At 44.4% G+C, this 23,077-nt stretch overlaps 1 protein-coding gene across 1 annotated transcript in view; it reads left to right on the forward strand.

Moving 5' to 3' along the window:
- Iqck (IQ motif containing K) overlaps positions 1 to 23,077 on the forward strand; it is a 123,483-nt gene that overhangs the window by 38,122 nt on the left and 62,284 nt on the right. Inside the window, exons 5-6 of the mRNA XM_076840823.1 lie at positions 1,416 to 1,468; positions 1,604 to 1,681. Of these exons, the coding sequence (XP_076696938.1) occupies positions 1,416 to 1,468; positions 1,604 to 1,681 (131 nt within the window). The remainder of the gene's footprint in view (positions 1 to 1,415; positions 1,469 to 1,603; positions 1,682 to 23,077) is intronic.

Genomic DNA, 23,077 nt, shown 5'->3' on the forward strand with positions numbered 1-23,077 from the left:
CCCCGTGGCCCTTTTCAGCAAGCCTTCTCTGTTCTGGCTAGCTGGCTGCCTCCGGAGGAGCACTTTCAGTTGCTTGAGTGAAAACTCAAGGACACACGTAACAAACCAAATGAAGTTTACTTTTCCTTACTTATCAAGATGCCTGGAGTGCAGCAGGCCCAGGCTGGACGTCAGCAAAGGTTCCAGCTCCTTCCTCTCCCTGCCCCACCATTTCATTGCATGTGACTTTTGGTCTCATGGCTAAAAGGTGCTACCCCGCTCCCAGCTCTACATCTGAGTTCCAAACTGGAGAAAGGAGATGGAAACGTCAAGGAATTCGAGGCAGCAAAAATCAGGAAAGCAGAATTTTATCAGCTATCTCTAGGATGTGTCCATCAGCAGCCCTGAGACACGAAGCTGTCCCTTGCTACCTGGGAGCCTGAGAAATGTTGTTTTTGGCTGAATTGGTTGCCATTTGGTAGCAATCAGGATTCTGTTAATAAGGACAAAGAGGGAAGTGGTATTAGGTGGACAGCTGGGGAGTTGGCTGCACTAGCTAATAGCACTCACGTGCTTGGCTTCCATGTTTGATTTGGTTGTTACTTATTTTTTTATTTTTTGACTTCCACCTTTGAAGGTGACACCCAGGCCTGAAGTACTGCTGTTCTGAAGAGTTAAGTGGACTGGTGTTGGGGGTGTGCAATAATATAGTTAGTCATGTACGTTTTAGTCAATAGCCCAATGGCCAACCACATTTACGATGCTGGTCCCATAAGATTATATCACCTAATGTCATAGTAGCTGCCTTTGTGTGTGTAAGCACACTCTGAGGTTTGCACAACAATGAAATCACTTAATGCATTTCTCAGAACTTAACCTGTTTATGTTATTGTTAAGTTGTGCATGAATAAATTTAAAAAAAGAAAATCAAGGCCTAGATTTATTTTTATTTTCATTTTTGGCAATGGAGATTGAACCCAGGGGCTCTAGCCCTTTTTATTTTTTATTTGGAGAAAGGGTCTTGTTAAATTTCTTAGAGCCTCACTAAGTTGGTGAGGCTGGCTTTGAACTTGCAGTCCTCCTGCCTTAGCCTCCTGAGACACTGGGATCATGCTCTCGATTTAAAAAATTAAATCTTTCCAAGACAATACCAAAAGCACATAAGCCCCTACTGTGTGCATTGTTTTTTATTAGTCCCTAGTGTCAGAAAATATACTTATCCAAAGAAATTATCCAAAGCATATTTTCTCCAAAATGTCTTCAGAATTCTTGATGTTGCCTGAGTTGCTGTTTATTGGCATGCTTATAAATTTCATAATGGACTCATGAATATTTCATCTATGCTTAATCAATTAACCTCTCTTCCTTTGTCCTACTCAGACATGTGGGCAAAGTAAGAATGTAATTTAATTATCTCTTCTCCCTTTTCTCTTTAGAGGAAAAGAACCAAATTCATTGCCTGTGATTTTCTTACTGAGTGGTTGTACAAGTAAGTTGTTCATGTCTTCAAATATTCAATGACCCTGAGGATTTAATCATGTGAATTTGCAAGCAGAATACAACCATTGACTTGAATTCTTGCTTTTTGTTTTCTTGTCCATCAAACATATGGCACTGTCTCCAGCCAAAATCCAAAGAGGACGGGGGCGCCATTCACAGAATTCTTCTCTATTCCATTTGTGGATGAATGGCTAAAAGATCAGTAAGTTCAAATAATTTATTCATAATTTTAAGTTTACATCAATGAGAACTAAAGCATGTGATTCACCCAGACCCTCCAATTATATTCGTGTCTCTTGATTATTTTTAGTCCATGCTAAGTCCATCCTGTCCATGCAGTGATTTCATTCCAGAAATGCTTCAGAAATAAAATAGAAAACAAACTCTTACCCTAAATAATTTATCTCCCACACCTCTTTTGAGATAGGGTTTATCTTACAGTGTGGCCCAGACTGGTCTAAAACTTGTGGGCTCAAATAATCCTTCTGCCTCAGCCTCCCTTCCACTCTCTTTGAAGGTCATTATGTCTCAGGAAATAAGAGTAACCTTTTCTATTAATTTTTAGCTATATTCATCAATTTTTCCTTTACAATATGAGAATGTGACAGATAAAGTTAAAACACAATTTGACCATTCTAAACTAGATCTTCTTCCCTCTCCGAGGTAATCAGTTAAGTCTATAGCACATCCTTCCAGAGCTCTTAACATTAGTTATTTCACTGGATAAAATTAGTTTATATTACATAAAATTAGTATAGTTTGTTATGAGCTGTTTTTCTAAGTTACATAAAAATGATGATGCTGATACCAACTATCATTAGTTGAGTGCCTGTCTCACTGTTCTCAGCATTTAATACCAATGAACCAATTTGATATCCCCATAATGGTGCATTACCAACTCAATTTTGCAGATGAGGAAATTTATGCATTATTATATGACTTGCTTTTATTTGACTCCAAAATGTACTTTTGAAATATAAATGATTCAATTGCATCTAATCCATATCTTTTGATGGCTTTACATAGTATATTTCATTTCTAGATTTGCATAATTTATTCACTCATATGAGAAATATGTATTGAGTTCTACTGTGTGCTAAAGAGCATTCTAGGTGGTGGAGACAGAACAGTGAACAAGTAGGCCAAAATCCCAGTCTTCATGGAATATATGTTCTAGCAAGGAAGACAATAAGCAAATTCTTCAGTGCTGTGAGGGATGAAGCAGAGGGAATATGGAGTCCAAGGGGGTTCAGTTTACATTGGGTGGTCAGGAAGGATTTCACCTGAGATGACATTCGAGCTGTGTTTTACTATTTAAAGTATTAGATGCAAGAAAAGACACCTCAATTTAGAAAATAATATAGATTTCATTTGTTGCTTTAAAATGTTTCCGTGCCGACCCTTTGCAAGAACAATGTCAGGAAATTGAGGCACAAGTAAATCAAGTGAGGTGCTTGCCAAGTCACATTGTTTTAAAAAAATATTTATTTATTTTTAGTTTTTTGGGTGGATATAATATCTTTATTTTATTTTTATGTGGTGCTGAGGATCGAACCCAGTGCCTCACACGTGCTAGGCGAGTGCTCTACCACTTGAGCCACAACCCCAGCACCCCCAAGTCACATTTTAAACAGAGTGGGACACCTTAAATGAGACTCTTAGCACTAAGTGTCATGTCTTCTGCCTAAATCTGCCCTCCTTAAGAATGTCAAGTGGATAAACTCTTGACTGACTTTCTCAATATTGAGATTTTTTTTTAAAGACCCCAGAAATCACCAGTTTTTTTTTTTTTTTAACTGAGACTACACACTGAAACGAGAGCAATATTGGAAAACTGTGTTTCTTATTCATCTTCTACATCTGTGCCTAATTTTGTTCCATGAAGTGGAAGGCTCACAATTCATTGCTTTGCATCTATTTTTCCTAAGACAAAGTGTTTTCAGTACCATTCTCTAAATTGCTTCTTTTAAAAAAAATGAACCATTTTCCTTCCCATTGGTAATAACCAATGAAAAAGAATTTTAAAAATGAAATTGAAATGAATGACCTCTTGATCCCTCATCATTTGCTGCACAAGGATCTCTATTTAAATGGCGGCTGAGATCCACCAGCAGCTCCTGTAAACACATTGAAGTGGCAGCAACAGCCACGTCAGCTGGACTCCGCAGAACAGAAACACAAGAGCTCTGGCTTTGACTGGCCTTTATATTCTGGGTTTTCATTGTCTTTCAAAGAGATGCCCAGAAGCATGATAAAAATTAAAATGAATCTAATTCATGAGTATCTGCTGAACACCTACCCACCGCTGCACACAGAACTTGGTGCTGTGGGAAAAAAACAGAGATGAATAAATTATGGCTCCAGTCCTCGGGGTGAGAGAGCTGTGTTTACAACTAGTTGTAGTTTCTGTAGTGAGTGTTGTCGTTCAGATGCTAACAAAGTACTAAGGGGAAATAGGAAGCACAAGATCTTACAAGTCCTAGTCAGCGGGCCTGGAGCCAAGCCCAGCTGGGACAGTGGCCAAATTGGTTGGTGCCCAGATTTGGTTTTACGAGGTAAGAAGTCAGGTGTTATATTCTTCTCAAGGATTCTCCTGAGCAGGAGAGGTCAGAGAAGTAGGAACTAAAGGGTGGAGCCAGGTTTTCCCAACCTTGGACTCTGGGTGTGGAGGTCTGATGGTTCTTTGTTGTGGGCAACTGGTCAGCAGCACTGACCTCTACCCGTTAGACACCAGTACCAACCCCATACGATTGTGACAACCAAGAATGTCTACAGACACTGGCGCACACCCCAGGGTTGGGGGTGAAGAAAACTGCCCCTGGTTGAGATCCTCTCATCTTATCCAGTAGTTTTCTACCCTGGCCTATTCTTTTTTTTTTTTATTAATTTTTATTGTTGGTTGTTCAAAACATTACATAGTTCTTGATATATCATATTTCACACTTTGACTCAAGTGGGATATGAACTCCCATTTTTACCCCGTATACAGATTGCAGAATCACATCGGTTACACATCCATTGATTTACATATTGCCATACTAGTGTCTGTTGTGTTCTGCTGCCTTTCCTATCCTCTACTATCCCCCTTCCCCCCTCCCCTCCCCTCTTCTCTCTCTACCCCCTCTACTGTAATTCATTTCTCCCCCTTATATTTTTTTTTCCCTTTCCCCTCACTTCCTCTTGTATGTAATTTTGTATACCCCTGAGGGTCTCCTTCCATTTCCATGCAATTTCCCTTCTCTCCCTTTCCCTCCCACCTCTCATCCCTGTTTAATGTTGATCTTCTTCTCCTGCTCTTCGTCCCTACTCTGTTCTTAGTTACTCTCCTTATATCAAAGAAGACATTTGGCATTTGTTTTTAAGGGATTGGCTAGCTTCACTTAGCATAATCTGCTCTAAAGCCATCCATTTCCCTGTAAATTCTATGATTTTGTCATTTTTTAATGCAGAGTAATGCTCCATTGTGTATAAATGCCACATTTTTTTATCCATTCGTCTATTGAAGGGCATCTAGGTTGGTTCCACAGTCTTGCTATTGTGAATTGTGCTGCTATGAACATGGATGTAGCAGTGTTCCTGTAGCATGCTCTTTTTAGGTCTTTAGGGAATAGACCGAGAAGGGGAATAGCTGGGTCAAATGGTGGTTCCATTCCCAGCTTTCCAAGAAATCTCCATACTGCTTTCAAATTGGCCGCACCAATTTGCAGTCCCACCAGCAATGTACAAGTGAACCCTTTTCCCCACATCCTCGCCAGCACTTGTTGTTGTTTGACTTCATAATGGCTGCCAATCTTACTGGAGTGAGATGGTATCTTAGGGTGGTTTTGATTTGCATTTCTCTGACTGCTAGAGATGGTGAGCATTTTTTCATGTACTTGTTGATTGATTGTATGTCCTCCTCTGAGAAATGTCTGTTCATACCCTGGCCTATTCTTTAAAATCATCTGGGGAACTTTGGAAAAATATTGGTATCTGGCTTCATTCAAGGCCTGTCAGATCAGAATCTGCAGGTATAGTCTGGATGGCCTTTGTTCTGTTTTTAAAAGTTTCCTAGGTGATTTTAAAGTACAGTCATGACTGAATTCTCATCCACAGGGCATAAGATGTGCGTGTCTAGGAGAAAATTTATAGTATATTGAGCTGTTTCTCTGTTAACTGCTTCAATGAAATTTATTTATTTCATTTTATTTTATTTTTGGTGCTGGGGATCGAACCCAGGGCCTTGTGCATTTGAGGCAAGCACTCTACCCACTGAGCTATACCCCCAGCCCTGCTCTTATGAATAGTACTTAATCTTCACAGCAGCACTTGGATGTAGACACTGAAGCTGAGGGCCTAGAGATGGGAGATTGCCAGTGAAAGGAGCTGGTCTTGGGCAAACTCGGTTGTTACAGAGGGCAGGAGCAGATGGGTGGGCATTTGGAATAGGACTTCATAACACACGTTGGAGAAAGATGAAATTTGTGAGAGGAAGTCTGTCAAGGTTTTTAAAGGAAGCAAATCATAAAGCAGTACTTCAGGTAGCATTGGTTTGGGTTAAGAACCTGAGCTTTGGGGAGAACCAGTTCTGAAGTCTCTACCCCACCATTTACTGATCATATGACCGGGGAAAATGTTTTCTATGTTTATTATTGTGTAACAAATTGCCCCAAAACTTAGTGATGTCAACATTAAATATCTGCTGTTACAGTTTCTGTGAGTTAGCAATTTGTTCGCAGCTGGGCTGGGTGGTTCAGGGTCTCCCATGGGGTTGCGGGCTGCAGTCATCCAGAGGTTGGACTAGGGGTCCTGCTCTCAAGATGGCTCATGCACATGGGACCACAGTTTTTCCCCACATGGGCCTTTCCTTAGGCTGTTTGAGTATCCTCGGTGCTTGGCAACTGGCCTCCTTTGGAATTGAAGACTCAAGGACAAGGAGGAAGGCATAGTGCCTTTTATGACCTTGTCTTAGAAGTCAAACCTCCATTTCCATCACATTCTTTAGAAGCAAGTCAGTTGGTCAAAGGGAGAATGATTAGGCTCTCTCTACTTGATGAATGGAGGAGTTGAAGAATGCATGGGTATACTTCATGTCCACTGCAGAAGGTCCCTCTCTAAGCTTCCATTTCTCCATGGTAAATGTGATGGTGAAGATGCCGTGGATGTTACAATACAAATGTTTATGACAAATGGGGTCATAAACCAGGTGCAGTGGTGCAAGCCTGTAATCCCAGCAGATTGGTAGACTGAGGCAGGAGGATCGTGAGTTCAAAGCCAGCCTTAGCAAAAGCAAGGTGCTGAGCAACTCAGTGAGACCCTGTTTCTAAATAAAATACAGAATAAGGCTGGGGATGTGGCTCATGGTCGAGTGCCCCTGAGTTCAATCCCTGGCACCCCCTGGCAAAAAAAAGGGGTCACAAACAGCTCCAGTCTGCAGTAATGCTTAGCTTACTACAGATGCTCCTCAATTCATGATGGGGCTGGCTCCAGGAGTCCTGTTGCATCTTGAAAATATCATAAGTAAAAAGTGCGCTTAAAACAGCCCTCGAGGCTTAGCAATAGAACACTGGAAAGGGCCGTGTGTTTCTCTTTGTGATCTGGTGGCCGACTAGGAGCTGCGGCCCACTGACACTCCCTGGCACAGTGAGGATATCGTCAGGCAGCTTATTGCTAGCCTTTAGAATCAGAAGATCAGGATTCTAAATCTGAAGGATGGTTGCTACTGAACGTGTAATGCTTTTCCACCATCACCAAAGCCAAGATCCTGGCCAGAAAAGCAGTTTCAGGGGTAAAGATGATGGTTCCTGTCTGGACACAGGGAGAGGGAGGTGCCTGTAGGATGTCATTCTGGAACATTGGTCTGATCATCCAGAGCAATGCTGATTTGGTCATGAAAATCCCTGTGACAAATGTATGGATTAATCTGAGATGGACAAGGACTGAACTTCAGGGTACCCCAGAGAAGGTTCCAGAAGTTCATGACTGAGTCACATGGTTGGTGGCTGTGGTGACCATGGCTTGGTGTTGTGCTTTCTACAGAAGCCATTGTTTCAGTGACAGAGTCTGTGTTGATTTGAGGTGACTGGAGGGAGGCAGAGGGCTAGATTCACATTCATTTTTTTTTTTTTTAATCATTGTGTTAGTTTTCTATTGCTGCTCTAACAAACCACCACAAACTTGGTAGCTTTAAAGCAACCCAAATTCGTTATCATCCAGTTCTGGAGGTTAGATCCCAACTTGGGTCCAACCCAGCTAAGATCAAAAGGTGTTCTTTTGAGGAGCTCAGGGCAGAATCCGCTCCCTTGCTTTTTTGGCTTCTAGATGCTACCTGCCCCTTTGACTCACTGTCCCATCTCCATCTCCGAGGCCAGCAACGGTGCACCTGTCGGGCTTCCTTCCTTAGTCACATGTCCCCGAGTCTCTTTGCCTCCATCTCTTGTTTTTATAGACTCCAGTGGTCACCTTGGCTCACCTGGATAATTCAGGACATCCCCCCATACCAAGATCCTTAACTTAGTCATATCTGCAAAGTCCCTTTGGCCAGTGTCAGGAAGTGTATTTACAGGTTCTGGCAATTGTGATCTGTGGGAACTTTACTCTGCCTACCACAAAAGGGTATGGGAAATATGGGGAAATTGAAAGTCCCTCCCTCCTGGGATCACCTTTGTCTTACTCCATTCTGAAGTGGTATTACAAGTATATAAAAATGATACGTGCTCAGTGACAAAATTCAAACAAGGCAGAAAAATCAAAAGAAAAAAGGCAAAAAAAAAAAAAAAGAAAAAGAAAAACACCTAAGAGCTTGCCTCCCAGGTACATTAGCTGACCACCTCTCAGAGACTTCTCCATGCATGTCTGCACCTATAAAGATATAAAAAGGTAGATATTTATTCCTCCGAGACCAGAGATGAAAGCAAGCGCAGATCTGAGGTGGAGGTGGGAAGTGTAGGTGAAGTTTATGGCGGGCACTGACAGGCTGTGGTTAGGGTACATGGGCGTAGGTGTGGAGGCATCTGCTGAGAGGGAGGCCCAGGCAGGTTGTGGAGGCTGACGGGGGAGGGAGGGCCTGTAGCAGCTGCTCTGGTAAAACCATTAGGGAATCAACTGGGAGCAGTAGGGTGGCCCAGCTGATGGCCCAAACTTGTGGTGCATATAAACAGCCTGCTTATGTGATTGTCACTAGCCGCCCACTGCCACCCTGCAAAGCGGGTGGCGGGAACAGATGGTTGGTGGAATCGGGGTTGAAGACGGGCAGGGCCAATGGCAGAAATTAAAAAGTCTAGACAGGTAAGAGCGAGAGCGTCACTGTCTATTCTAGAAACTTTCCATTTTTTCTCATAAATTGCCACATCCTAAATTAGGTTAATGCTTTAACAACTAATTTTCAGGAAGAGAAACACTACATTATGTATTCATATAGATGGTAAGAAACATATCACACTCAGAAGCACTAAAATGAGGATGGCAGGTCTGTACTAGAATAAAAAAATAGAGTTTTTAAAATTTCAATGTGTGGATCTTAATTGGATCCTGATTCAAAGGCACAGCTATACTAAAAAGATGAGACAATTGGGAATTTGAACATTTAATAGACAGTTGATGAAATAAGGAATTACTTAAGGTAAAATGAGAATGATTTCATAGTCAGGATAAAAAGTCATTACTTTTTAGAGAAACATGCTGAAATATTTATGTATGAAATTGCATGTTCTGGGGCTGGGGTGGTGGCTCAGCGGTAGGGCACTTGCCTAGTACCCGTGGGGCACTAGGTTCGATCCTCAGCTCCACATAAAAATAAATAAAGGCATTAACAACTACAACTAAAAAATAAAGACTTAAAAAGAAAAAGAAAGAAATTGGCTATTCTGTGGACAGGGAGTGGGGAGGGAGGCCACCAGGCCGACATGGGGAGCGGTGTAGGGGACGCTGGCTGATGGAGACTTTGGCTTCATTTTTTTTTTTTCTATCTATTTTTTCATATCTTTAAAATTTTCTATAATAAAATGTTAGAAGAACACGAAGAAACGGGCTTGTTCAGAGCTCCTCAGGAGCACCTGACGGTTGACTGGCCGTGAGCCAGGAGGGCTGCGGGCTTCTGTCCACTGGAGATGGCTGAAGTGACTGGCACCTGGGGACTGAGTTTTCATATCATGGTGGGAAAATGGCTCTGGGCCAGGGGCAAGTCACAGGTGCTAGCCCAGGTGAGACGCGTTATGGTACCGAGGAGGCCCTGGCACCCCTCCAGAGACCCTGCCCGGGATGCACACAGCTCTCCACCCAGTTGCCTTACATGTCTGCAGTTCCAGCCACCTACCCTTTGTGATGCCAAACCCAATTCCCTCAGCAACGACAAGGGGGAGGAATATCATGACCAGAGCCTTGGATTTGCCCTAAAGAACGTGGCTCTGATAATCTGCCTCCTAGGGAACAAGGAAATAGCTTTCCAGGTCGGGGCTCCATGAATTTTTCTGTAGAGGGCAAAAAATATTTTAGGCTTTTCAAGCCACATATAGTCCCTTTTCAGCTACTCCACTCAGTCGTCATTGTAGCATAAAAACAGCCACACACAGGGTGAGAGGGAGTGGGCCTGACTGTGGTATAAAAGCAAGTGAGGGGCTAGATTTGTCGCATGGACCGTGGTTACGGAACCCTGTTCTAGGTGGACACTAATAACTTTCCCAAACCATGGTCTCACACAGGGTAAAAACAATAGAAATAAGAAAAGAGTGAGTAGGGAAGATGGAAGGGCAGAGGAGGTGTATTAATCTGTTTTTCATTACTATCATGTGATACCTGAGGCAGGCATACTTTATCAAGAAAGAGGGTCTTTATTTATTATTAAAGCATTATGATTCTACATAGCAGTTGGGTTCATTTTTATAAAGTCACGCATGCATGAAATGTGATTTCCTCCCTTTCTGTCTCCATTCCTTTTCCTTTCTCTCTCCTCCCTCCCCCTGTTCGCCTCCCTCTATTGATCTTCCTTTCATTTGCTTATTTATTTTTATTTATGGTACCAGTGAATTGAACCTAGGGGGGCTTAACCACTTAGCCACATCCCCAGCCCTTTGTATTTTTTGTATTTTTTATTTCGAGACAGGGTCTCAATAAGTTGGTGAGGCTGGCTTTGAACTTGCGATCCTCCTGCTTCAGCCTCCTGAGCTCCTGGGATTACAAGGGTGTGCCACGGTGCCCGGCTATTTATTTATTTTTGATTGGTGCTTTTTAACAGATACATGAAGGTGGAATTCCCTGGAGTATATTTATATATGCACATAGCAAGGCTTTGTTAAATTAATTCTGCCTTTCCTGTCCCTCCTCCCTCCCTTTGGCGCTCCTTCTACTCTACTGATCTCCCCTGTATCTTTATGATATTTGGTACCCCCACCTCACTTTTCCCTTATGTTGCTGTATCTTCCACATAGGAGAAAAAATATCAATCCTTTATTTTCTGAGTCTGGCCTATTTCACTTAGCATGATGTTCTCCATTTCCATCCATTTATAGGCGATGCCATGATTCATCCTTTATGGCATTATGCATATACAGCACATTTCCTTAATCCTTTCATCTACTGGTGGGCAGTAGGGCTGGTTTCATCATCTGGCTGTTGTGATTTGTGCTCCTATAAACAGTGGTGTGGCTGTATTCCTATCCTATGCTGATTTTAGTTCTTTTTAATAAATACCAAGGTGTCGTGCCGCAGTCTGGCTGGGTACAAATAACCAAGCTGCCACAAAGCCTTGTAGGTTCAAACAGCAACTCTTTTTTTTTTTTTTTAGAGAGAGAGAGAGAGAGAGAGAGAATTTTTTAATATTTACTTTTTATCAAACAGCAACTCTATTCCCGAACTCTCACCGGCACTCAACACACACTCCCCGGGAACACACTCCCTCCTCCGGGCTCCCTGCGCCAATTCTCCCGGAACCCGCGAGAACTCAACGGGAACTCCAAAGTAGCAGGCGCCGGAGGCAGCAGGATCTGCCCTAATCCTGGAGCCACCCTATTCCGCAGCAGGGTCACCTTTCAACCATTCCCTCTAGCAAAATGCCAGGCGTCATTCCGACTAAACCGTGGCTCTCAACAGTGTGGGATGGCTGGATCATATGGTGATTCCATTCCTAGTTTTTGGAGGAATCTCTGTAGTGCAAGAAAGAGGTCATTGGGCTCTGGAGGATATGGAGGACCAAGGGCATGGCGCTGACGTCGGCTCAGCTCCAGGGAGGGCTTTCTTGGCTGTGTCACATCATGGTGAGAAGAGAGAGAGAGAACATGGCCAAGCAGGAAGCAGAGGGGGTCTGGGGTCCCACAATCCCTTGAGGGTCTGTCTCCAACTGACCTAAGGCCCCACCTTAAAGTTCCCATTACTTCCCAAACTTCCAAGGAATGAACCTTTGGGAGAGCACAGACCGCACCCACATTTTAACAGAAATTTATGGTTAGATGAGGAATCAGGATGTGACAGTCTTTGGGGCTGAACATTCTAAGATGTGACTACTGTTGGGTGACTGACCATGGAGGGAAGAGGGGGTCCCTGGAAACCCTCAGCCGCGGTACTGAAGGTGCCATCAGAGTGGATGATGAAGCCTCTGAGGAGGTTGGTAGGGAATGAGGAAAACAGCAGTGAGTCCCATGTCCCTACAAGTCAAAGAAGGGAGTGTGGTCTCTGGACTCACAGATCTGCTTTCTCTCTCTCTCTCTCTCTCTCTCTCTCTTCCTGTGGTGCTGGGGATTGAACTCAGGGCCTTGTGCATGTTAGGCAAGCACTCTACCAACTGAGCTACATCCCCAGCCCCACAAAGATGAGCTTGGTCTCTGGACTCAAAAATCTGCTTTCTTTCTTTTTCTCTTTTTATGGTACTTGGGATTGAACCCAGGGCCTTGTGCATGCGAGGCAAGTACTCTACCAACTGAGCTGTATCCCCAGTCCCACAGTTCTGCTTTCTAAACCCAGTTCCAATCTTTGAGCAAAGATTGCTTGATCTCTCTGAGCCTCAATTTTTCTTCTGTGAAATGACCATTCATCATGTAAACAAAGCAAGTTCCTACCTAAGAGGAATTTGGGTGCCAACCATGAAGGAATACATTTTTTTCCCCACTGCCGATACTTATGTATATGAAAGCAGGTATGTTCCATTTATTTAAAGGGAGTTATTTATGTATTTGTTCACTTGTTCAGCTAATATTTACTAATTGCCTAGATGTGCCTTAAATTATGGAGTAGTCATATTCATAAACCAGCTAGCTACCATTTATTGAACACCTATTATGTGCTTTGAAGCTATGAAAAAAACAATTCCTATTTTCATGGACAGATATTGTATATAGTTATAATGAAGTATATATGTATTTAATTTATGCTGACTCAATGATATGCCCTTGGTGGAGGGGAGGGGCAGAGAAAAAGAAAGGAATAGCAATTTTAAAAATACAAGTCATTCTTGCCATTCCACTCTGAAGGCGCAGCATAAAATGGAACACACAATTCGGTCTTTTCTTCGTTGTTCTAGAATTTTTGTGTCCCTTTTGTCATGTGCAGCTCTTAGGGCAACTGCTTCCTTCTGTCCCTCTGCCTGTGTGTATCCGCATGCTGACCTACCGGACATTCGTGTTCTACTTATTCAGGTATCCTCTGACAGGGCTGTGGATGTGGCTCAGTGGTAAAGTGTTTGCCTGGCATGGTGAGGCCCTGGGTTTAACCCACCGGAACCACAGGGGAAAAATCACTATTCTGAGCAATGTACAAATATTGCCTAATGCTACTCACACAGCAACCCTAAAAAAATGGAGTACATTTGCATCCCTCTTGTGTTAGGCTAGGTTAGGCTGCGATTGCAAACAATACCAGAACACCAGCCACCTAGCCCAGGAACAGCTTATTTCTTAATTGTGCAAAGACTGCTGCAGGTTGGACAGCCCTCCCGTCTACAAGTTACAGACGTGTGGCCTTTGAAGTCACCAAAGCAAAGGAAGTCGAGAATGGAGGGGCTCCCCAGTTCTTAACCCCCTCAGCCTGGAAGATCCTCAACCTTCAACCTTCTTACCTCTCCCCAAACCAACTGCCAGGGTCTTGGCGACACTAGCCCAGTCCCTCTGCCATTCTGTCTGCCACATTCATTTCCTTAAATTCTCCCCTCTACCAGCCCAGGAAGCCATCTAAAATGTGAGTCAGGGTCTTATTTTAATGTTCTTGGTGAGACCAATTGACCAAGCCCAGCTGCCTTGAGGCTCGCTGTCATTCTATTGTCAGGTCACAGCTGTTTGGTGGGGATCATTTGTCATGGGTGGCTGCCATTTGCTTATCACACAAATGACGGCTCCTCTCCTGCAGGTTCCCCTGTGATTTCGCGGATTCTGCGATCTGCCTGCTGCTTCTCCATTACCCATTTCTCTTCCATGACTTTTTTTAAAGTTCCATTTTTACATACCAGGGGACATTGACAACCCCTAAAGAAATAGGGCTGGGGATGTCGTTCCGCAGTAGGGCCCTTGCCTGGCATGCACAGGCCCTGTGTTCTATCCTAAGCACCACCCAAAAGAGAGGCTTATAAAAATAAGATTCGTCAAGTGTAAAATATACATATTTATTTAAATAAATTATACAGTGAAAGGAAATCTTTTAAGTCAAGGATCATCAAGAAATTAAAACTAAACCTAAAAAAAGTCTATCAAATATGTTTCCCTCCAAATGACAGATGCTGGGTGACTCTGATTTTTCCCCCTCTACCTTTTTTTAACTTTCTTGTTTTCCATTCATTTAAGAAAAAGTTTCAAAACTAATTTTCTTGCTTTCTGTGGTTGGATGTTTATGTTCTTTCCAGCTCTGCCTTGATTTCCTCCTTCTTCTTGTAATAGAATTGGTCAGAATTTTAGCAAAGATAATAACTAAATAAGCTCAAGGAACAATGGGAGGTAACAGGACTCCTCCCTCTGTTCCCCAGAGGATCCTTGTGGTTCAGGGAACTGACTCCATCTCTGGCTGAGGGCTGGTGGGGGACCCAGGCCTGGCCAGCCAGAGCAGTGAATCCCCCTGACCACGGTGGTCGTTACCCAAATCCTTCCAATCAGAGATAATCTCAAGATTTTTTAGATGAGTTTCTGTCATTTCCAGTGGGCTTAGATCTTTGAGGCTGTAAGCCTTGAGCTGCTGAGAGCAACTGTACCTGACATAACAGAACCGAGGTGGTAAGAGCTGAGTCTTTCTGATTTTTTTTTTTTTTTTTGACTTCACTAGCTGGCCATACCTAAAGCCAGCTCTACCCTTTTTCAATTATGTGAGCTAGCAAATTAGCAAATACCTCCTCTGCCCCTGCTTTCCTTTTTGTTTAGTAAGTTTGCGTTAGACTTCTGAAACTTGCAAGGGAAAATCCTAATATTTTCTCCTACAAGACATTGCCCCAGCTACCCTCAAGTACTCTGTATTAGTCAGCTTTTTCTAGGTTCTGCTGCAGTAACAAACAACCTCCAAATCTCAGTGCCTTTCACAGGTTTATTGCTTACCCTGTTACAGGTTGACTGCATGAAGCTTGGGCTCTGCTCCATTTCTCTTTTCATTCTTGGACCTGGATAAAGGAGCAGCCCCTCCGTCAGTCTCACAGCAGAGGGAGACCCATGCAGGGTCAAACCTTATTTTTGCTCACATTTGATTGGCCAATGTGAGTCACATGGCCAAGGTCAACATCAGTATCACAGGGAAGTTAACACCTCCCACAGTGAGGAACTGACATTGTGAGGAACTGTCATTCCTATGACAAAGGATAGGAATGCATGATTCTCTTAAAGCGAAAGGAGCAGTAATATGGAACAATAATATTACCTGCCACAATCTCTAATTAGAGCGCGTGAGGATGTTTTCTTCCTTACATTCCAACAGTGAGTGCACTTCAACATTCTCTTTTGGAGTACAGTCCTAACTCCAACCAGCCAATTAGAAGCAGTGAAATAAGTTGCTAGCGTACTAAGAATAAGAGAAGCCGAGATTTTTATTTTAGCCAAAGAGAATTGCCCTGAGAATTGGTCAGATTCTTAGCAAAAATAAATAACTAAATAAGCTCAAGGAACAAAAACACACTGCTGCCTTTCTGGTCTTGTCTCAGGGGAGATGTCTCATGAAAGACATCTTAAAACCGAGATTTTCAATGAAACGAAGATTGTGTTTTAGAAAAGAAAATAAAAGATTGTGCTTTGGGCAAAGTGTCTTTTCAGCTAAGTTTTATCCTTGGATTAAGAAAAAAAAAAAAAGAGAGAGAGAGAATCCACAATCCCTTTCATGATGAAGGTATCTTATGACCACAAACTGAGGTGAGAACAAAAGAGTCACCGTGTCATTTGAGGACAAGCCCCAGTCCTATGCTGAACCCTGGGCTGAGGTTGAGAGTGGGACTGGGGACAGTCGTGCCTTCAAAGAGGCTCAGGGAACTGCGTGAATTTTATATTAAAGGTCACAATTAAATGGCAGCAGGACAACAAATTTGCTGTCATGCCCTCTTGATAGGGAAAAAAAAAAAAAAAGCCTTTTAATGAAGCCTAGATTTCTGCCCCAGCCGTTTCAGAGGCCAGGCTCATGAGGACAGTAAATCGTCTTTGCTTTTTATATTCACATTCATCCTCAAACAGAGGCAGGAAAGAGAGCTGCTTCTGGTTTGGGGGACATGCTGACATCATAAATCCTCCCAGTGCCTCCCTCGCAGTGGAGGGTGGACACGTGGGTGGCCCTTTCTCAGGGCACCTGCACTGCTTCCTCTCCTTCCTGCTGCTGCTGCAGGGCTCTCTGGGTCAAGTTCAGAGGGCCTAGGCAAGCCAGCAGGGCTCCATCGCTGAGGAGGAGGTACTTTAGTTTTCTCTGGCCACTGTCATAAATGGCCACAAACTTGGTGCCTTAAAACAACCCCACGTGTTCCCTTACAGTTCTGGAGGTAGAGGTCCAAGGCCGTTTTACTGGGCCAACGTCAAAGTGCTGTTGTGACTGTTTCTTCTGGAGCTCCGGGAGAATTCCTTATCTTGGCTCCTTTAGTTTCTGGGTTCTTTGGTTCATGATCCCTTCCCGGCAACACACCAACCTCTTGCTTCTATCTCTGTATCTACTACTTCTATCATAATAACTTCCCTTGACCTTCCTCTTATAAGTGATTATATCATAGGACTCATCTGCATAATCCAGAATACTCTCCCTGTTCAAGACTCTTAGATAATCTCATCTGCAAGTTCCTTTTGTCCTATAAGGGAACATGTATGATCAGAGGGTCTGGGGATTGGACATAGACATCTTGGGGGCACCGTGTGAGTCAGCTTTCTGTTACTATAACAAATACCAGAGATGATAAATTTATAAAGCAAAAGGGTTATTTTGGTCCACAGTTTTGGAAGTTCCAGCCATGATTAGGTGGCCCTGTTGCTTTGGGTTGTGGTGAGACAGCGCAGTATGGAGGGAGAATCTGGCAGAGCCAAGACACTCACCTCATAGCTGGGAAGTCAAAGACCAGGAAGAGGAAGAAGATTCAAGGGCATGTGCCCAGTGGTCTGGTGGCCTCCCACTAGGTCCCCTCAAAGTACTACCACCTCTCTATTGGCACTTTACTGGGGACCAGGGGTTACCACATTGACCTCTGAGGAACACTCTACATCCAAATTGTAACGGGCACTAAAAGGAGAAAAAGCTTTGTTTCTCAGCTCACAAGACTTCTGACACCAAACGTCTGATTCGTCATACCAATAGTTCCCTGCAGGTCCCTGCGCCCTGGAGTGGGCGCAGACCCACAGGTGAGCGCTCAGTCCCACAAGACCACCTCTAGCTCAGATGCCAGTCCAAGTAGTGGAGCCCCAGGTCACCCACACTTCTGTCTGCACCGCCTACAGTTCAGGGAGCCCCCAACCTGGAGAAGCCAGGGAAGGGCCACTTCTCCATGGAGGTGACATTGGAATGCAGGCCTGCAAGAACACGGAGTCCCTCTTCCTTTCATAACCTTTTGGCCAGATTTATAACTTCTGGGTCACTCTGTTTTCAGATGGTCTCACTTCTCTCTTAGAATTCATCATGTTTATTTTTTAAATCCTCAGTCTTTGATCTTGTAGGGGATGTAGAAATTCATCTTTACCCACGTCTCCAGCTCCTGCCCCAACTTCTCTGATTCAGGAGTCCTGGAACTTGGAGGGGGGGGGGAAGTTACCTCTTTATTTTCTCTCTCTCTCTCTCTCTCTTAACTTAGATGTGGCATCTCCTTTCATTCTGAGTGTGGGCAGCCACCCTCAGTATACCTGTCACTTTGTCACACTAATTGTGATCACTGATATTTTCATACCACATTATGGTTGTTGCAGAGGTGGTGAAATATCATTAACACTTGTTTCTTTTGAACCAAAGTAGCCCCCCAACCTCCTATTGATGCTTGATGTTTACTGCGTAACTTTAAAGCACATAGATTTCCATGTTACCAGCTGTGTTTAAAAATATTTTGGTGCCTGCATTTCAATGATTGGTTTGCTGTAATCTTATCTATTTATGTTATTAGAAAAATATTATCCTGGAAAGGAATGTAAACCGCCAAAGGGGTCCAAGGCATAAGGTGAAGGTCCCCCACAAGGGGTTTGGAGAGGCTGGGGAGGGACGTGGTCAACTCTTCCTGCACTGCCGCAGTCTCTGGCTGGGCACAAATCACGAGTCTCCACACAGCTTGTAGATTCAAACAGCAATTCTTTATTCCCGAACTCACACCGGCCGTCTACAAACACGTTCTGGGGGAATCCACGTTCTCTGCCCAAATCCACTCCACATGGGCTTCTGTCTCCCAAAATATACTGTCTGACCCTAAGAACTCAAGAGGAACTCAGCAGCAGGATACGCCCTATTCTAAAGGGGGAACACCCTAATCTCCTATTATGCTAAACTGCCCTGGTCCTTGAGCAAGGTCACCTTTCAGAAGTCCTTCCACTAGACAGCATGGGAGTAAGCTGGCAAGGAGATTGTCATACCTACTTGGCTGATGGCTCCCAGCACTGCACATCCCCTGCCTTGGGCTCACCATTTGGAGCTGGAGGAGAGGGGCTGGGATGGAGGCTGATCTCCTTAAGTTTCCCTTAAGTCATATTAGAAAAAACATGTAACCAGTTAAAAAGAAGCTAAATAAAATCACAATGGGGCATATTTTATTAAAAAATATTAAGTGTCACAGCCTTGGTTTTTAGATGGTCATGCAGTACCTGAGACCCGGTGAGCACGCGGTCTTGCAGGTGGTGGTTTAGGAGCTCTGCTATCTGGACACGTAGCAGCAGCTCAATGATAGGGTTGGTTAAGTGGGACTCAGCTCTGTTTCCCGGGAGAATGACTCAGCCTGTGCCGGGATAATAACCGCTTGTTGATCTCCCAGGGTGGAGATTAGTGAGGGGGCGAAAGCAAGATCACATCCCAGTAACCGCGATTTCTAAATGTGCTTTAAGGCTACCAGAGAGCAATGCTGCACTGGTTTTTGGAGCTATTCCTCCCGTCATAAAAGACTGGAAGTGACAGATCCTGAAATCCCAACCTAAGCATCGTTCAGAACACCTCTATTGTACTCCTTCCAAAAGTTGGAATTCACAAGTGAATTTCACAGGAGGCCTCAGCAGGAAGTGGTTGGGAAGCCAGCGAAGGTGTTGGTGGGAAACTGTGTAAGGTCTCTGGCCAAGTTCACTGGGGTGAACGTGACCCAGTCCTGGGCCATTGCAAGGCTTTCTGATGACCAGTTTGGGCCTGTGTTACCTTTGCAAATGACTTTTCATGTGGAACTTTCGGGCTTTCATGTTCCAAGACAATTCATTGTCTTACCTAACTGAAAAGTGGGTAAAAGTTGGATTCTGAAATTCAGTTTTCAATATCAAATAAGTTTTTCTCCTTCTCCTTTGCTTTGTTTAAATGTGATTTTGGAAGTTGCCTCTAAATGATCTTATAACTGGATCTTGTCATTGTGCGTTTTGTAAGCATGCTAGCTCTATTTTAAGTCCTGCAAATCTTTTACTTAGCATCCCAGAAGGGGGAAAGTGTGTGTGTACATTTATTTTTATATATTTTTGAATATATTCACCTACATGATCAGAAAAATCAATGTCTGTTCCTTCTCAGAATTATAGCATCGATTCTTAGGGTTCAAATGTGTTGATTAACATTTGAAAATCAGAGGAGGAAGTCATGGCGAAGGAGCATAACAGTAAAACAAGTTTTCTTGGAAACATGGCTCAGCAACACTGCTCTGATTGAACGTGCAAAAATGCGTGCCCTGGGGAGGTCTGATTTCAGCCCTTGCGGAGCCTGGCTGCGCAGGCTGCTCCTGATTGACACTCCCATCTCCTCTCCCCTCCCTGGCTCCCTGGTGAGGAGCGCGCGCCTCTTTATTTTTATTTGACCTGGAGCCAGTTGCACGGATGCCAGCAAAGAGAAAAGGGCCTGGCGTGGTTTCTCTCCCTCCCTCGGAGCTGGCCTGCTGAAATGATTGATAATTCCCGGGACTACACTCCCAAGAATAAGGTCCCTTTCATTTGGCCTGATATACACTGGTTACTCATGTGTAATCTTGAGAACTAGGCAGCACCCCGTTCTTTAGCCCTGAAAGTGGGGATGTCGCTAGCGGGGGCCTCGTTTGCTGCCTGTTAGAAATCCCAGTTTGCTTTTTGGGGATGACGTTGTGACGCGTTTCATGATGGTAAAAGTCCTTCCTTGGGCTCTCCCCGCCCCTCTGTCCTCAGGGGCGCAGTGCCGCTTTCCTCCTGCGATTCCTAAACAGGAGGATGTTACTTTGAAGGTTTCATGACATCAGTAGTAAAAAACGTCCTCATGGCAGGAAAATTACCCTGAAGAGAGAGGCGCCCTCAGAACCCCCCTCGGGTACAAGTGATAGCCCCACTGTGTGGGCCGCCCTGACGCGGGGCTTCCCTCTGGGGCTTCCGACGCGCAGATATCTGCCAAGCTGTTGCTGTAAGGGCCAAGGAGAAGGAAATTTCCTATGATTATGGCTCTGCCTCTCCCCACCCATTTTTTCCTTCTTCTAGCCAATTGGCTGTATTGTCTTCTGTCTTAGACCTTGACCTCCATGTTAGTGATCTTGTGAACCGGCCCCTTCTCCTGGGCCACTCCCGGGTTTCCTGAACAGCTTGTATTCTTAGCAAGAAATACTCAGTGATCCTGGGTCCTCTGCTCCTCTGGGCCTCGGTTGTACCTCCAAATGCAGGACAGTGGCCATTGTTCATGTTGTGAGGATTTAGTGAAATCACCTGCAGGTATGCAGTAGGCACTCATACACTGCCAGGCATAGAGGCAGTCGTTCATCCTACAGGCGTTTATAGAGTGCCTATGACATGCCAGTCATGGTTCTAAGTGCCAGCGACACCAAGAGGAGCAAACACAGGACCAGCCTCTGCCCTCATAGAGCTTCTAGCTCAGTAGACGATTTGGGCATAAATTAATCACCTGGGCTTTTTTTCTCCAAATTGGGCCAAGGACTAGAAAGGAAAATTACAAGGAGCTTCATTGGGCTCTGACCTAATCAAAAGACATTTTTAATAACATTTTAATGGAGATCAGAAGAGGAATAAGACTGAACTAGGACAGAGAGGTGTCGGGGCCTCCACCAGCCCTGAGATGCATTTAAGCAAGTAAAGAAAATGTGTCCTGTACCACGGGGCAGGTGTGGTGGTTCCGACTGAGAAGCAGGGCTTAGCGAGCAGAGCATGGGCTGGTTGTGGAGCCTCTGGCCCTTCTGCTGGGTGCCTTCAAGCAGAGAGCAAGCTGCACAGCTGTGCTGGTGCCTCTGGCTGGGGGAAGGGAGACTTTGGAGACAGAGGAAAACACCTTTGCAAAGGCCAGAGGTGGGAGGGAGCAGACCCATTTGAGAGCTGAAAGGGCGGGCATGGCTGGAGTACTGGGCAGGGCAGGTGGGCGAGGGGTCCAGAAAACCTGGGGGGCATCAGTTACCGTTGGGGCACGAGAACATTTTTCTCATAAATCCACTGCCAGCACCCAAGGTCCAAGGTCTCCTGAGAAACATCAGGTTCCCTCTGGAGGCCATGGATCGCTAACCAGTGGGGGGAATTACTTCAGGGATGTGAGTTGTTGGTGCCACACCGCTGAGATTTAGAGAATAAGGACAATGGAACAGAGGGCAGTGACATTGACTGTGGGAAGCAGGGAGCAGTGGGACCCCCACATGCAGGACTCCAGCCAAGGAAGGATGCTCCGTCTCAGCCCAGGAGGCCGGAGCTGAGCATCGAGAGGTGAACACCATCAGGACCCCCCAAGAAGATACCCCATTATGGGACTAAAATGGCAACTGAACATTAGGGAAAGGTTCCCCACAATGCTGTTGCTCTCAGGTGTAATTATCTTTACAAGGAAGTGGAAGACTCTCCTTTACCTGGTCTCTCAGGTCCCGTCCAGCTGGAAAACCCAAATCTGGCAACAAACCTGCGCTCCCTTGAAATGGTCTCCACGGCCTGTGTTGTTCCTGGCTTTGATTTCTTGATTCTGGAATCATTTAAAAGAGCATTCATTCATTCAAACAAATACACTTTGTCGAGGTGTTCTTTTTTCTCTCTCTCTTTCTCTCTCTCTTTAGTAAGACTCCAGATAGATTCTGGAGGACCGAGTTCTGATGCAAATGAGCTTTGCAGTCTGTGCCAGGGGGGCACACAGGTCCCAGGGAAGCCCTGGCTTTGGGAGTGGATGGACCTGGCTCCGGATCCTGATTAGGCCACCTGTGCGAGCAGGTCGGTCAGCCTCTCTGCCAGGGACAGTTCCAGGTAGCTCCAGCTGTCATCAGGGAGAGCTTTGAGGCCAGGGAAGTGGGGGAGCTTTCTTTTTCAAAGTCATTTCTGGGGATCTTGTACCAGAGCAGCCTCCGTGTGATCCACGTCCATTCAGGGGTTTATTCCTTTGTACTCTGAAAAGATTTGCTCCTTGCTTCTCAGAGCGAGCTGTGCTTTGGCTTTGGGGAAACATGAACCAGCATTGAGACAGACTTACAAGACTTTATCAGCGGTCTGTACTTCTGTTAAACTTCCAGAGGAACAAAAAGCCTATAATCATGATTTTTCCATGTGGTATCTATGATAAAATTATTCATAATCTTAAACTCCCATGAGAACACTGTCAGCTGACCCAGCACTTGAGATACGGTATTGCTTATTAAGATGTAAATGTGGAACTTAAAAATATTCTTGAACTTGGTCTACATTAACTCAAATGTATGCTAATCAGAGGTAAATTCCGATATTTTCCTTTCAGAAGAACTATTTAATTTTTCTTCAATAGAAAGTTGGAGGAAGAGCCCTTGATTATTTCTGACACAATGTAGAATATAAAGGCTGGGTTTCCTCTGTCTCTTGTATTATTCATATAGTTGATTTTTTTTTTTTTTTTTGGTACCGGGAATTGAATTCAGGGGCACTCAACCACTAAGCCACATCCCCAGCCCTATTTTATATATATATATATTTTTAGAGACAGGGTCTCACTCAGCTGCTTCGGGCCTTGCTGTTGCTGAGGCTGGCCTTGAATTGTGATCCTCCTTCCTCAGCCTCCCAAGCTGCTGGGACGACAGGCATGCACCACGGTGCCCAGCGTTCACATAGTTTTATATCAACAACATGCAGGCTGC

The sequence above is a fragment of the Callospermophilus lateralis genome, chromosome 19 (assembly GCF_048772815.1).
Source record: "Callospermophilus lateralis isolate mCalLat2 chromosome 19, mCalLat2.hap1, whole genome shotgun sequence".
In the NCBI taxonomy this organism is placed as follows: domain Eukaryota; kingdom Metazoa; phylum Chordata; class Mammalia; order Rodentia; family Sciuridae; genus Callospermophilus; species Callospermophilus lateralis.